The sequence below is a fragment of the Pogona vitticeps genome, chromosome 11, assembly GCF_051106095.1.
Source record: "Pogona vitticeps strain Pit_001003342236 chromosome 11, PviZW2.1, whole genome shotgun sequence".
Classification (NCBI taxonomy): domain Eukaryota; kingdom Metazoa; phylum Chordata; class Lepidosauria; order Squamata; family Agamidae; genus Pogona; species Pogona vitticeps.
The window spans coordinates 4,013,683-4,029,858 of NC_135793.1; the positions used below are offsets into that span (position 1 = coordinate 4,013,683).

A 16,176-nucleotide genomic window follows, 5' to 3' on the forward strand; every position below is an offset into this window, starting at 1 on the left:
ATGTCTGATATCCACGGTTTCACTTATCCACGGTCTGAAAATATTAAAAGAAAAATCACAGAAATATGTATATCCACAATGTAGTTACCAGTACTCAACACTAGAAGGAGCCAGTGATCATGTCATGTATAGCTTTCACTATTATACACAGGTTTTTGGCAACCACAGGGGCCTAGGAACCAGTCGCCTGCAGCTCTGGGGATTCTACAGTAATTTCCTTTGGTTTTTATAAAGATACAAATCATTCAGAAAAGTCAAGCATGCAATCTGTTAAACATTTAAGAAATTTATTAGATGCACAGATAAAGTGCTCATACCAGGAGGGAAAGAACTGTCAAATGTTTAATTTAAAATAAATAAGATAACCATTAAAATAATATTATTCTCGAAAGCAAAAGTGAAAGTTTGGATAATGATTGAAACTTAAGGTCAAGGTGAAATATGTTGTAAAAACTGTGGAGGAGAGCTACTTACTGCTCCTGCGATGTTTGCCGTGGAGCCTCCCTCTCTTTCTGTGGCTGGAGGTAGGGAGAAGCCAAGTGGGGGGCTGAAGGATGGCCCCCTCCAATCCCCCCCCTGCGTGAGTCATTTACATACCTCCTAGAAAGAGGAGAGCAATTGCAAAAACTGCAGCATTGCGGTTCCTTTCTATAGACATGTTTTAGACATGCAGTTGCAGCAATGTTAAAATATTTAACAAGCCACTGTTTCTGCCTGATCGGTTGGGTCTTCTGAGACAAGACACGGACACGTATTCCTATGAAACTGTCCACGTGAAGGAACAAGGAGGTAAATCCACTCCTTGACCTCAACTTCATGCTTTGGGCGTGAGCAGAACTATTGCATTGTGTACTACACATGGGAGCAGTAACAGCCGTCCAGAAACCGGTGCCTCTGAGGGATTTCCCAGCTATACAGAGAGTCTTTTACTGCAATATCACTTTTCTTCTTATCCCCACCGGGTTCTCTTTTTCTTTTTCTAGACAAGACAAGAGCCTGAAAAAAATGCACAAGCTAAAAAATGCAGAGCTAGGATCTGTCCCTTCGTTCTTTCCCAGGAAAGCTCCCTTTGAAATGGTTCAGTTCCCGGGGCTGCTCAGCTCTTGCGTTCTGTCCAGAGTTTGTTTCCAGGCACTTCGGGAATAGAAAGGCAGTGTGGTCTTCATCACTGTTGGATGCTAAGCGTGGGCGCCCACACAGAAGGAAAGGAGGAAGCTTCCTTCATACACTCAGAATCTCAAACTCTTCTTCCACTTCAAACAGTTTGTCCGTGGACTCGATCAGCTCTGTGGAAGAAGGCGGGGGGGAAAGACAGCAGTGATTCTCAAGGGACTGCACCTGTTCATGAAATAAATGATTAGACTATTGTAACAAGACTCCTAAATCAAACTAGTGACCGGTCGTCTTCGTGCAACAGAAGCCGCCCAGCCTGTAAAGAATATAACGGTTCAGACAATGAAAGCTCCCTGTTAATTCAGGATTCCAGGTGGCTTTTATGCGTGCAAACTGAAACTTAATGCAGAGGAAGGAAAATGTATATAACCTGTGCTAGATGTGGTTATACGTCCCCTGAACATTCAGGTTCAGTGCTTGGGTGTACTTCTGGATTGATGAGAACACGAGGGGGGGGGCTTCTTTATGGCAGCTCCCAGGTTATGGCATGCGCTCTCTCTCAGGAGATGAGGCTGATCCCCTTCCCTTTCATCCTTCTGCCAACGGCTGAAGACCCACTTTTTCAGGCTGGCTTTTAGTGAGTCCCTGAATGCCTTTTTTCAAAGTTGATATTAGTTTTAGTGTTTAACTGCTTTTAATTATATTTCAATCGTATTTTAATTAGCGTATAGTTTGGTTTTTTAAAGTTTATTATCTTTTTACTTTTTTTCCCATCGTGATCCTCCTTGGGTCCCCTTCTCAGGGGAAAGTCTGCCTATGAATAAAACGAACCAATCAATAAAGTCTGGTAAGAACACCAATTCTTACACAGGCGTGATGCTAACAGCAGTTCAGCAATGCGCTGCATGAAGCAGAAAATCCCTATACCACTAAACCAGGCGTCATTGCTGTAAGGCTTCCCCATCTCTCCATTCTCTTGAGCATTTTCACAGGTGTCGTCAGAAATGGGCATGAACCGGTGGTTCACTGTATCGTCCGAACAGGTGTTCGGTGGGTCCTAGCCCTGTCTACTCCAGTGGGCACCCACTTAAGAGGCGGGGCAAAAATCTGTTCGGCCAAGAAACAAACCGGCATGAACTAACAAACCCGTGATTCTTGCCCATCTCTGCGTGCCGTGCTTGTTCACTGTAGCCCAGGGATATGGAGCTGGACTGGCGGCAGTGGAGAGAGGAAAGAGAAGGCTAATCACTATTTTTTGCTTCTTCACACACAATCAGCCGCTGCACCGTGTTTGGACGAGGAGGAAATAAAGGGTTCAATCAAATTCCGCCCATGGACATGTATATAGTATATAAATGTTTACAGCTTCCCCAGAAAATGAAAGGTGGTGGCAAACAACAAAACATAAGAAAAATGGCTGATCTTGAAGGCTTACTAAGGCAGACCTGGCACAGAAAACAGGAAGTAATGGTTTAGTTTGAACTGTACTATTTTGGTTTTTTTTCCCCTTCTACCATGACATGTATATAGTGTTCACTATTATCTGCAGTTTTCAGTGGGCTTGGAACCAATCCCGAGCGGATATGGGAGCCCTACTGTACTGTATTTTAAACATGGTCTTGGTCTTTTACCTGCTCCTGTTGTCGTTACTTCCGGCTTTGCAGGAGGTATGAAAGGAGGCCAGTGAGGTGGATGCTTCTGAATCAACTCAAACATTCGCAGACTCTGTTGCTTATGTATCTCCTGGACAGAAAAAAATATTTCCTTTTTAAAATGTGCATTAGACTATTTAACTACATGGTAGATGAATGGTTTATCTACTGTTGAGTGGAATTGCATAGAATGATATGCCTCTTCATTTTCTCTGCAAGAACGTGAAACTTATTTAGTTCTCTAGAGAAGTCACCTGCATCACTGAAGACAATTTTAATGTCTGTATGAAAAGTACTGTACTTAATGCCCATATAGAGAGCTAATGCAGCTCAAAGAGACAGGATGTAGGGTGTTTTTTTTTAAATCTACTATTCATTTGGCATCTGCTGCTGAATACGACCTTTCTACACTTGCACATATATCATTATTAACTGGAAGGAAATCCATAAAAGCAGACCACAATGAAATCCCACTCTAATCATAGGAGAATAATCACAGTTTATTGCTTAAATGCTATTCAGTTTTCAATGAAAGGATTAGGTTTAACATCTGAATACAGGGCTCCCCATCTCTTCCATCCTCGTTTTCCCATGTGAAGAACCACACTGTGTCAGTGGGTTACTTCAAGGAACAGTCATTTCAATTCGGGAACAACTTCCAGGTTTCCACTACAGGTGCCGCAGCTGTGGACCCATCCAGGGGAGTCATGTAAAAGAGCCTTGGTCCACGCTGTATTATGATGTTTATGCACTCCACACCTTATCTAGCACAACAATGAACAGATTTACCTTTTGCACAAGGCTACACCAGTTATCAAAATCCTTCTCTTCTTTGCAAAAAAAGCCCTGTGAAAGCAAAGAAACGTTTTAAGTGTCACTTTCAGGCAAGAGCCAGATAAACCCAAGGTTGAACCGTAAGGCAGGGAACGGCCAAATCTGACCCCTTCCAAATTACTTCTTAAGTCATCCAGAATGGGTCACTGTGGCCTTCTCTCTTTCTGATAAGAAGTCTGGCTGCTCATGAAGCTTCCCCACTGGCAGGTAGAAGTCAAACGGCAAAAGGGAGGCCAAAATCCCACAATATTCCAGACTGTTACGTTTACTGCAGAGTCGCAGTGGTCTGATACCATTTTCACTAGAATTATGATGCCATAATTCTAAAAAATCCTAGTAACTTGCAGTCTTAGAAAGTACTTACAGTTCAGTAAGTACTGGGGAGCTTTTCTGTCTTCCCCTGAAGGACAGCACAGAATTTCAATTTATCCACCCCTCAAGCCCCTGGCCGCTAGCCTTTATTATCCATTAATTGAAAATATTTTTTATTTTAATATATTTTCTCCTCGAAAGGACCCAAGGTAGCTCAAATCTTTTAAAAGGTAATATACAGAAGCTGAAAACAGAAATACAAATACAAAGATTAAAAATAAGAGTTAAAGAAGTATCATATTAAAAATAATTTTTAAAAAAATCAATATTAAAAAACACATTTAAGAGCAACAGAGCACAAAACCTCTCTCAGAGGGACAGTCGCTGAGGGAAGGGTTGCCTGAAGAGAAAGGTCTTTGCCTGCTTGGGGAAGGACAGCCAAGATGGGACCAGCCTGGCCTCCAGTGGGAGGGAGTTCCACAGTCTGGGAGCAACCACAGAGAAGGCCCTCTTATTTGTCCCCAGCCAATGGCAAACCACTTCTGAGTATTCTCTACCTGGAACAGTCTTTAAAGGGTCACCCTAAGTCAGAATTGACTTGATGGCACATGATGATAATCATTATGATGATTATCGCACACACTCTCTTTTCACTACCTGTCAACATGGACTTCTTCCACAGCCAGAGACCTGAGAGCAATGCCCGCAATGCCCGGGAGGGTACCAACACAATCAGTTGCCTGGTACTGTATTAAGGAAAGCGGTTCAGATGGGCTCCTTTGTACTGCTGCAAATTCCGAAGACAGGAGGAGGCAGGAGCCCTGCCTCTACGTACAACGTTTAGCTAGATCAGAGGAGCATGGGGGGTCAATGGGCCCTCGCAGCCAGTCTTTCTCCTGACACTTACTAATGCGACAGAGGGATCGAGGTTCATTATCTTCATCCGATGCGGCGCCTGTTGGCAATGGAAGCTACGGTCATCTACCATGCCAGCTTCCTCAGAATCTACAAACATCTGGGTAGTATGAGGGTCCAAGTAGATCAACTCATTTCCTGAATGGGTAAAGCAAGAGTAGAGCCAAGAAATCAGAAGACGAATGAGATTCAGAAGGGCAACAATGAAAGAACGAGAGAAGATCATTGAAGGTAAGGATGTGTCGCTGGAGACCAAGGCCAAGATCATCCGGCCCCTTGTATTTCCGATCCCCATGTATGGGTGTGAAAGTGGGCGTGTCTGAACCAGGAGACTCAACTTGTGTTATTCTGAGCCAGCCCCGCTTCCGAGCTCGGCAGAACCATTCTTTGGCTCAAGCCGGTTTTCCTTACCCAAGAATCCTATAAAATAGTAGGCGTTGTTTGGTTTTCCTCCTAAAGCTCCCAAAGACTGTGGCATCTTGAAACATTCCTGAAAGTTCAAAAAAGAAGCAGTCAATTTTCTACCTTCACACAACCCACCAATCTTCTAAAACAGCCTTCAAGGAAGGATATATGTGGAGTTTCTAAACCGGGCCCACTTCAGGTTGCTATTACGACATGCCTTCAGAAGACCCACAAGGACTGGGGTGTACTGTTGGTTTATTATTCAAGCCTTAGATTTTACCCCACCTTTCTCCCTCAAACCAGATTCGAATTAGGGATGTGGCCCTTTTTCCCTACTCCATCTCCCTGAATCTCCCAAGAATTCTGGGAGTTCCAGTCCACGGACCTCTATGTACAGACTCCTACAAACACTGATCTTTCATTCACCTGGACTAGGCCTTAGCTCCAAGGCTAAATGGCTGCTTTTGGCCTTGTTAGTTATGTACAGAAACAGAAGCAGCCATGGTACTTTCTAGGAGTGACAGTCTCACTGTCTTTTGGGCCCCACCACTCCCAGGAAGCACTGCAGCTGCTTTCTCTCTTTGTATATTACCAACAGGAAGCAAGGCCAGATCTAGGCCATGCAGCCTCAGAGCAAGGTCCTGGTCCAGGTGAGTGAAATATACCGTATTTTTCCATGTATAAGACTATACTTTTGTCTAAAATCTTTAGACAAAAAATTGAGGGTCGTCTTAGACATGGAAGTAAGCTGTAGAGAGAAAAAAACAAGTGGAGGGGAAAGCAGGGATCAAAGTGATCCTGCAGTGCTTTGATCCCTTTCCCCCTACTCTTGCTAAGCCCCACTTAGATTTCTTAGTTTTGGGTTAGAAAAGTGGGGGCGTCTTATACACAGAAAAATACGGTAGGTGTCTGTAAGTGTGAGTCTGTGGGCGGAAACTCCCAGAATCCTACCTGGGGCATTCTTAGAAAACTCTAGGTGAGCCCAAAAAAATTGAATAGCACATCCCTAGCTCAAAGGTCTATTATCGTTTTATACATTTCCAATTGAGCCTCAGCAGCCGACCTGTTGAACTGGACACACTGTTAAGAGAACTGTACCTTGAAAGCATCAACATAAACCGGGTTGATGTGGTTGATCCCCAGGCGAAGAGGTATAATCAGCAGCAAAGGCTTCCAACCGCAGCAGAACCCAACTTGGCTCTTGCTTCGGCCAAGCACGTTCCTGTGTAGCAGTGAACTGCAGTGGGAACTGGGGCAGTTCGGGGTGGGAAACCGACACATCTTCTCTGGGGAAGAAGAAACGAGAAAAACTGGTTGTTGACTGACCAGAGATTTGTCATCAGCCTAAAGGGAATAATAATCTCAGGACTGCAGAGAATGGAAGGGACCCCCCCCCCAAATGGATAATGGAATCCAGCCCCTGTCAAAGAGGCCCCGTTGGGGAATCGAACTCCCAACCTCTGGCTTTGCAGGCTAGAGACCTAAACCACTGAGCTATCCAGGAATTGTAATAGCAAGTGTAGTGTGGGACTAGGATTCAAGAGACCTGGGATCAAGCTGGCACAGGCTTCCGAAATGACCGCCATGTGGCACAGCTGGGTATCCGAACCTGGTCTTCATTTAGCCAGCAACACATGCCCAAATGAGATCAGTATCACATTGAGTGTTTTCCCAGGGATCGAAATTAGAACAGAGCCAAGCCCTGGCTGAATTCAGAGCCTGATCTGATGCAAAATTGCCAATATTTATAAAAACTTACTAATATCTTCAATCACCACAGTATTGTCCATGGACACGTAAACAGCTAAGGAATTCCATTCATCAAATAGCGCAAGTTTTCTGAAATAAAGAAAAAGGCAGCCTTCAATAAAGGTTTGCTGCCACTCAGAGGTCAAAGTGCTGACTTCATTACCGAGAGACTCTCGAAAAGCTTGTCACGGATGTTGGGGACGTTTTATTTAATTACTTCCCTTTGCCTCTGTTCCGACACTTATTGTTTGTTAAAAATACTTCTACAACATTTCTCATCTGAACACAATCCCAAGTGGCTTGCAATGGAGCCATCTCGGGTCCCTTAAATTGGGGGAAAGGTGGTATAAAACATAAACATAAATAAAATTGCAAAGCAAAACATAATAATCATGTTAAATCAATTCTGACTTATGGTAACCCTTTTCAGAGTTGGCTAGGTAGAGAATATTCAGAAGTGCTTTACCCTTCCTTTCCTCTAGGGGCAACCTTGGGATTGTGCAGCTGGCCCAAGGCTACCCAGGCTGGTTCTTCTGCCTGGAGGCACAGAGGGGGAATCGAACTCCCAGCCTCTGGCTCTGCAGCCAGATACATACTGTATAAACACAACAACCCAGCAAAAACACTTCCAGTCAGGTCAGGACTGAGGCGAAAGCAAGGTGAATAGATATACTTGTAATTAGTAACTAAAATATCCTAGCTAGAGAATTTTCAAGGTGTGAACGTGAGCAATCAAACCTAAATGGCTACGATTCAAGAGTCTGTGCATCACTCCGAGCCATAGGAACAGGTTTTCAACTTGCTTACTACGAAGGGCTATGCATAAATCCCGCAGATAACACAATAGACACAAGCTCACTTACTTGAGCACTTGGGCAACAGTATTTGGTCCGAACCATTCCCCAATAGATTTTCCTTCGCCAACGCCCATCTGTGCTGTGTGGATTAGAAAATTAAACAGACACATGGAAGGATAAAGGTGTCAGGACACTGCCTGTCAAAAGGTACCCTCTTAAGCCTACTGCACTGTGCCTATTCCAGAGGCACTAGATGCTTTTTACGTACAGAGGTTGGCTTTCAGTGTCAGGGCCCATACTGAAACACACGGACTAATCAACCACATGCTTCACTGGCTTAACCATTCACACGGAAAAATTCTGCAATATTTTTAGAGATGGGGGAATTCAGGCAAGTATGACTAAATACAGAGCAAAGCCCCTATGCGAGGACTCATTCTATGGCTCTTGCACCACCACTACTACACCTGCGCTTTTTCCAAACCTCCCCATGAATGCTTAAAAACACAGATATATGCAATATTATACACTGCAACTTTTCTGGCTCCGTAAATACACACTAGAAATATTTATAAGTAGGTATTTCTGGGGAGGGGTTATTTAGTATTTTCAGCCAGCGGATAAGTGAATCAGCGAATACTGATCCTGCGGATAGGGAGGTCCCATTGTACATCCAAAGCATGCCCCTTTTAAACATTCTAGCTTTAAACCAACATTGACAGCTATGGCGTTGACACTGGAAAACAATTCAGAGCATAGAAAATGAAAGACTCTTAACTGTGAGAATAAACACAGTGAGGACAGGTCTTAAAACCTTTCTTACCCATTTGGTGGATGGAATAACAGCAATCTTTTCTGTCCAAGAAACAACGCAGGATTCTGTGATATTCTTCAGGCTGCTTTCTGTGCTCCTCCCAAATCCAGTCTTGCAGAGATAAGTATTCAACATTTTACATGTCATATCATATTATCACAAAGTACAGGAATGGTAGAAAACTGAAAGTGATCATTCAACACACCAATTAAGGCTCTATGGGGAGTGAGCCCCATTGCCTGTAGTGAGACTTAACGGCTGAGTAAACATAGGCATAGAATTGTGTGCATATCTTCTAGCTATGAGCATGACACATTCACCAGCAACAGGTGATACACACAATCTTCGGGTTAAAATAGTTGCTAGACTCCACCATACATTACTTAAAACCAGAATGAGCTATACATAAAAAGGTTTGATATAGTAAGTAAGCTGGAATTTTCAGTGCTGTAACTTCCACGAAATATAGGGCTCTTCTAATCAGAGATGGGAAATCTGTGGGTTTTTGGTTATACCCACTCAAAGCCTGCATGGCTGCAGTCCAAAATTTTTACCACCCAGGATTCCCCTCTACGTAAACAACCTCCAAGCATCCCAAAGGCACAAGAATCTGAATGGCAGAAAAGCACACTCACCCCTTCCCAAATGTCGACAGATCAGCGCCTGGGCTAACATCATCTGTCCACATCGCAGCATGCAGCCCCAGCCGGCATCGGAGGAAGGTCCTGTGCCACCTGGGGTCAGGAAACAGGAAGAATGAGAACACACACATACTTATTTAGCTTTTGAGGCGTACTGTCCAAACAGCAAACAAAAAGGCTCAGCCACAGACACTCTTTGCTGCTGGAATAATTCTTAGCCCACCCTGAAGAAGCAAAATGCAATGACGGGATGCCAAGTGAAGGGCGTGTACAAACACGGGTTTTTAGAAGGCTTCAAACTAAGCACCCTGTTTCCCCGAAAATAAGACCTAACCTGAAAATAAGCTTAAAAGCTTCAAGCTAAACTGTGAGCCACATGTTCAAGATCCTATAGCCATGCCATATGGAAGTCTACAGCAGTGTAAGAGATCCACACTCCAGTTAATCCCACAATAACAGGCATCAAGGCATCTACCACCAAGGAGGTTAGGAAACCCCAGTCTTAGGGCCAGGTCTGGCTTCCGAGTTTCTCTCCCAAATACACAATCATTCACCAGTTTTCTAGTTTTGCAAATGTTCTTTCCTCTTTCCTGAAGATGGACAAGGGATTCCAACAGCTTAGTTAAGCACCTTAAACTAAAACATGTGGCCCTTTTTGACTCCATCTTGCAGAATATGCCTGGCTAACCCACATGGCAAGGCCTATCCCAACAACTTATACAATACTGAATTTGCCTTTTGGACTGGATGAGACACATCACCTTCAGCCCATGTTATTTGAGTGAATCACTAGACGCCAGAGAGACTCCACAAGTCTAAAAGCGTCAAGACCTGTTGCGTATCGAGTAATTGAGCCCAACCATAGCCAGAGGATACAACACGGGCCATTTAAAAACACCCACTAAAAGATCAAAGGCTGCAAGAGATCATTATTAGAATGCATTGTTCGTTCCTTTGCATAGCACTGCCCGTAAAGAACATATCAGCTTGCATTTAGCGTTTACATATTTAGTAAGTTTTGTGTATATAAACTTTTTTATTATTTAAAATGCATATACTACAAACACATAAATCTTACTAAATGCATTATATATTGATACATATATACATACACGCACACATATATATATTGACATACACACACATTTAAAAAAATAACAGAATAAAGAAGGTAGGGACAAAAAAACGTATCCCAGAAAGCGTACCTACCAATTGGTGAAAATTTCCTTCTGTAAGTAAACCAAAGCCGAGCACTGATATCTGACAGAAGTTTGGATTTTTCTAGGATTAAAGAAAAGTGTTAAAAATAGAGATCACCAATTACAAATGAAGGCACACGCTTTAGGTTTGCTGCTGCATCCACGGTGAAAACCCAGCTAGGCACTTCACTATGCAACAGAATCAGAACTGGGAGGTTCTTCCCCCCTTCAGTTCTCCAGCTCTGCCCCAAAACCTACTCCTAGGGGATTTCTTACCCCTCTGGAGCAGGTTTTCAAGGTGGGCAAGAGCAATGGAGGGGTTACCTAGGGCTGAAGCCGCGGGAACCAGCAGAAGGACCCCACCGGCCCTTGGCTTTAAAAAGGAACTGGAAAACTGGGGGGATGTGGGAAGAAGCACTCGAAGGGGAAAGGGAAAAAAATAACGGCAAGCTTTTCATTCCAGCGTACCTGTTCTAAGGTGGTGCTGCCTTCCTAGAATCCATGCAGGTTCATCTGTTTCAGGAAGCTCTTCTAAATACTCTGCTAAAAGAATGAGGGGGCACTTATGTTTTTATAAAAATCGAGCAGGCGCTTGCTTATCCAGCCTGTAACTGGTTTCCCCCACACTTTCGCTGCCTGCTTATCACTTCGGACTCTCATTCCTGAGAAACTCCCAAGGCTCTCTCTCTTACCAGCCCACCTCATCTCATTTGCCCACTAGGACACGGGAACTCACTCCTCTTGCTTTTACACAGATGCCAGCCTTTGGCATTGGCACTTCTTTTTTTTTTTTAACTTTAGAGCTTTATCTGATACTGAAATCAGATCCTTTGTGGCGAGAGCCCAACATTAAACATCATAAATAATCTGCACTCTTATTCTGTTGACCAACAGAAAAGGCTAAAACAGGCAACTTTAGAGCCCCTTCTCTGCCCTCCTAACCCCATACTGCCAACATATATGCAACTCACAGGAAAATGCTTTATATCCAGAGCAGTGGAAAAATATGTAAACATTTTTATATAAGATAGAGATGGTTTTCTTTGAAAACAAAAGACAAACTAATATTGTACTAGGACTGTACCCATAGAGATATTGCTAAAACATGTAAGAGCTCAGTGTTAGAAAAGTAGCCCTTTAATCACAGACAAGGGTTCAAAAGACGTGTCCCTGACACAAGTAATGTGCCAAATAATTCAAGTCACAAGTGTAAATCTTTGCAAGATAAGGAACATGGGCTTTGTAAGAGTAAGAACCACAAAAATGAACAGTTCATAGGTTACCTGACACATGAAAATAGAGGGGAAAAAAACCCAAAAGCTTATTTTCCTTTTTTAAAAAAAACATTTATGATAATGAGGTTCAAAAATCTCGTTCATTCTATTTTCTCAAAACTATTATCTGTTATTTAATTAAAAAGACATGTTACTACACAGGATATTTAAAAAGCCCATCTTGAATCGTCAACCCTCGGGCAACCATACTTGCTCCTCTCTGTTGAGTAAGCAGCATTTAATGTTTACAGCCACTGTCTCATAAGTGGCTTTATTTATATTCACAGGCTCAGAGGGATACACGGAAAGAAATGGCTGATGCCCACAAAAGCTTGCATCAACCAATTTTTTTTTAGTCTTTAAGGTGCCAGGAGCTATAGCCAGATTAATCCACTAGAAGCTAATTTAATCTGAGTATTGGCTTAAGTGGCTAACATAGCATAAAACTAGGCAGTCGTTCAATGGCAATAATGAGGGTTAACTGTTTTAAGCTGCTGCTTTTGCAACTGCTGCAGATTAAAATCATGTAATAAAAGGTAGCATGCAACATAATAAGGGCACACAGTTGCTTCTTATGCTTTTTTAGTAGTTGTTTCAGTTGTATTTTTCATTGTATGCGAGTATGTTATAACCATTAAGTCTCGGCAAAAGAGAGGATGAACCATAGGAAATTATTGCTACCAAATCCCAACCTAAATTAGACTTACACCAAAGTAGGAGAGTGCCCAGGCAGAAGGCTGTGAACTAAGCTAACATAAAATAATAGTCTTAAACATGTCAGAACAGTTTCATGTTTTCTGGACTCCACTGGATCATGATATGCTTTAAAAGGCAGGGCCCCGCGTCTTTTGCTCTCAGCACATTCCTGCTCTAAGCTGAGTGTCATGAGACACACAGCGTCCTCCAGCTAGAGAAGAATCTAATTGTGCACTGAAGGAGGCTCTTAAAGGCCCAATTCAGCTCTCGGTTGGACTCAGTCGTAGACGAATTCTTTATTTTTTCTTAACAGCAAGGAGTCTAAAAGGTGTGAGGAAGACTGATCTTGGAGAAAACAAATATAGCTGCTTGTCCAGCTGGGAGTCTTACTTTTTTTATTGTTGGAAAGGGTAAGGGGACTCTGCAGAGCTCTGCAATTAATAACCTTTTTCTTCCTAACCTTTTCTGAAGTTAAAAAAAAGAAGAGAACATAAATATACGGCCAGTTAAACAAATCAGCAAATAAAGCAAGTATTAATCAGCCATTTTAACACATCTTTTTTGCTTGAAAATGTATTTGCACTGACAGCAGCAACTCTTATCAAATCTACCCTACAAAACGTAAAGGTATGCAAGAACTACACTTTGACACTTTAATTCTCCCCATGAAAGCATCTGCATGACACCTTTCACATAAACAGCATATTCTGCTTATTTTTTTTTCCAGGAAGCAGTGTGTTGTAACCATTTAGTTTCCAGACTAAGACAACAGTCATGTTTTTTAGAAAACATAAAGTATACAGCCCAATATTTAGAACAAACCCAGAGGTAGCCTTACTTCAATTTTTATAAAATAAATGCTTTTCTTTAGGGCATGAAGGCATAGACTCATTCAGTTCTAAATGTCCCCTGCTCATACTGTGTATGCTGGCTGGATCGCTCAGCAAGCTGGAAGGTTAGGACTTCAATTCTCCACTGTGGCCCCCAGGAGAAGAGCCAGCCTATATAGCCTTGGGCAAGCTGCACAATCCCAAGACCCCCCAGTATTACTGCTACTGTACAATAACTCAGTTCTCATCCCCTCCAGGCCTTGGTATGTCACTGGATCGTAAGGAAAACCTCACTTTTCCTTTTCTTCAGAGCTGGGTCTCCCTGTACAAAGGAAATGCATCCATTTTCCATTGTTCTAAACAGAGAACTTGGCAGTCTGGAGAAATCATCCATGTGCCCACCTTTACTGTTCAAAGCATTCATTAAGGAAACCTAGCCCATGACAGCACTGCAGCCAGAGGTAGAAACTACACTGCAGGGGTGCTTGAAAGCCGGAGAACAACACTGAATGCTTCCTCACATTCTCTCCGTCTTTAATGTCTTGTTGGGAATAGTACTTATCTCACAGCAAGAGGCTCGGGACAGCCAGCCTTGTAAGTAATTCAGTATTTAATCAACTGCTGAATTATAAGGCAACATTTATGTAAACCCTACTGATTCAATGTATCTTTTCTAGTCCGGATTACTAGATGGATTTGGCCTCATGTGTTTGACCCTGACAGCTCCCTTATGTTGTTCCTCCAAACCTTTTGCCTATCACGCTGTTAGGGGTATCCGAACACATGTGAAGCTAGGCAATTTTGCTAGTTCAAGACACTTCAAGAATCAATACGCTCACTAAGAAGCTTACAGGAATAAAAACAAATTCCCAATAGACAACACGTATTTCAAGCGAATAGAATAAAGGCTCCTCTCTATTTCTGGGACAATTCAAAGAGAATTGTGTCACTTGGATGCAGAATATCTGAAAGGCTGTATTTTCCCATACAAGCCTGCCTGGGCTTTGAGGTCTACTAGAGAAATCCTTTTCATAGTCTCATCACCGTCAGAGGCCCATTTGACTCAAAAAGACCGCAACAAATGCTCAGAAGAATTGTGTGTGTATGTGTTCTGTGCTGTCAACTCGGAGCAGACTTATAGTGACCCTAACAGGGCTTTCAAGGTGAGATGTTTAAGGTGTGGCTTGAGGCCGAGCAGAGATTTGAACCCTGTTCTCCAGAGTCCTAGTCCATCACTCTTATCCACTACACCACACTGGGAATCGCTGCCCAGAGGAATTATCTGCACATAGAAGGGCTGATTCTACTGTACTAGCACCACCACACTGTACAGGAAACTTCAGCATCACGTGGATCTGGATTTTGACTGTGAAATCTAGAAAGAAGCCACTTTCAAGCTTTCTTATTTTCTCAAATCCAGACTGGAGTGTTATTATTACAAAATTAGTAAAACTTAACAGCACATCCTGTTCTGCACATTGCTTTCTGCCACTTCCTTCAACCGTCCTTGGCTCTCATAGTTTGACTACTTCCAACAGAAAAACTAGGTACAAACCTATATAAACCTAAAATAAATAAAAAAATTCTGACACAACTGTATTTGGCTTGAACTCTCATCATCTGCGGCCCATTTCATTAGCCTCAAAGATGCAGTGACAGGACTGTTAGTTTTGATGAACAGCCTTACCCAGCTGGAAATGATTGCCAAAAGGCTATACTTTTTTTAATGGCTAGGGAAAGGGTAAAGAAAATAAACAGACACTGAAAATACCAAAATATCCAAAATGTCAGTACTTGATCTATGAACGGGGGGGGGGGGAGGGGGGGGGAAGCCACAGAAAATGAGAAAATTTGAATAACAAATTTCAGAGGAGGGCCAACGTTATCCTCTTCCATCATCAGTGAAGAGTCTCTTGTGGTACCTTTTAAGACAAATAGGTTTTATTCCACCACAAGTTTCCATGGATCTCAGTTCGCTTCCCCAAAGGCAGAAACGACAAAGTTCAGGATTTCATATACGCAAATTGTTCACAAATGGGGTGTCATGTAATCAGAGGGAATCGGGGGGGGGGGGAACAAATATTGGCGACCCCAGTTCCCAAAGGGAAGGGGGAAAAAACCAAACCCCTGTCAGGGCAAGTTCAGAAGTTACTTTTTCAGAGAAAGAATGCCTGGGGGGGGGGGTTTGGGAGGTTTTTTTTTAAATTAATTGGCAGGGCAATTAAAAAGAAAAGAATCCACCAGGCATCACCAAAAACACATTTACGCAGAAACAAGAAATAAAAGTGCCACAACATATGTATGTGTGCTTGTGTGTCATATAAAAAGGGGGGGGGGGGAAGTCTTGAGGGACGTTTAGCTCTAAGGGTCTAATGATGCTATACCTAGTTAATTAAAAGTATTTGTTTTTAAGGGGAAGGAAAAAGGGGGGGGGTCTGGAGTCCCCAAAGGCCACGGAGGAAGGCGGGGGGGCTCTCTTTCCTCTCCCCACTTCCCCTCCAGGCCCATACCTGAGGGGGGTCAGTGGGGGGGCCCTCTCTGTACTGCCCCCTCCCCTATTTACTGCCCCCTCCCCCACACCTGCCCCCCTTCTCCTCCTCGTCCTCCTCCCCCCATGTTTACCAGTCCCCCTCACCAGACTCCATGCTCCTCCTGCGCCGCGACGACCACCATCCTCCTTCCCCTCCTCCGCCTCGGGCCCCCTTCAGGCTCCGGCTCCCCTTCCTTCCTTCCCTTCCTCCCTTCCTTCCTCCCTCGAGCGGCGCTCAGCCTCCTCCTCCCCCCCTTCCGCCTCCCCACAGAAAACAACACGACAAGGTTCCCCACCGGGCGCGGGGCACGCCGGGAGAGGGAGTCCGGCCGCCGGAGTCGGCGCGCGGCGCCCGGGCCCCTCCGCCTCCCGCCCCGCACTCCAACTCCCGGCAGCCCTCGCTCCTCCCTCGCCT

General features: G+C 43.6%; 1 protein-coding gene across 2 annotated transcripts; it reads right to left on the bottom strand.

Moving 5' to 3' along the window:
* Window positions 1-270: 270 nt before the first annotated feature.
* On the bottom strand, window positions 271-16,140 carry ATG4A (autophagy related 4A cysteine peptidase). Of its 2 annotated transcripts, none has more exons than XM_072981255.2 (13): window positions 15,867-16,140; window positions 10,900-10,971; window positions 10,442-10,513; window positions 9,227-9,325; window positions 8,601-8,702; window positions 7,844-7,916; window positions 6,991-7,070; window positions 6,330-6,517; window positions 5,238-5,316; window positions 4,819-4,964; window positions 3,555-3,611; window positions 2,745-2,856; window positions 271-1,286 (listed from the first exon to the last, which is right to left on the bottom strand). In XM_072981255.2, the coding sequence occupies exons 1-13, from the start codon at window positions 15,874-15,876 to the stop codon at window positions 1,222-1,224; spliced, it is 1,155 nt and encodes a 384-aa protein (XP_072837356.2). In that variant the 5' UTR covers window positions 15,877-16,140; the 3' UTR covers window positions 271-1,221. The 2 variants fall into 2 exon arrangements, with proteins under 2 accessions (XP_072837356.2, XP_072837355.2); XM_072981254.2 differs by having other exon boundaries at window positions 10,900-10,974.
* Window positions 16,141-16,176: the final 36 nt, after the last annotated feature.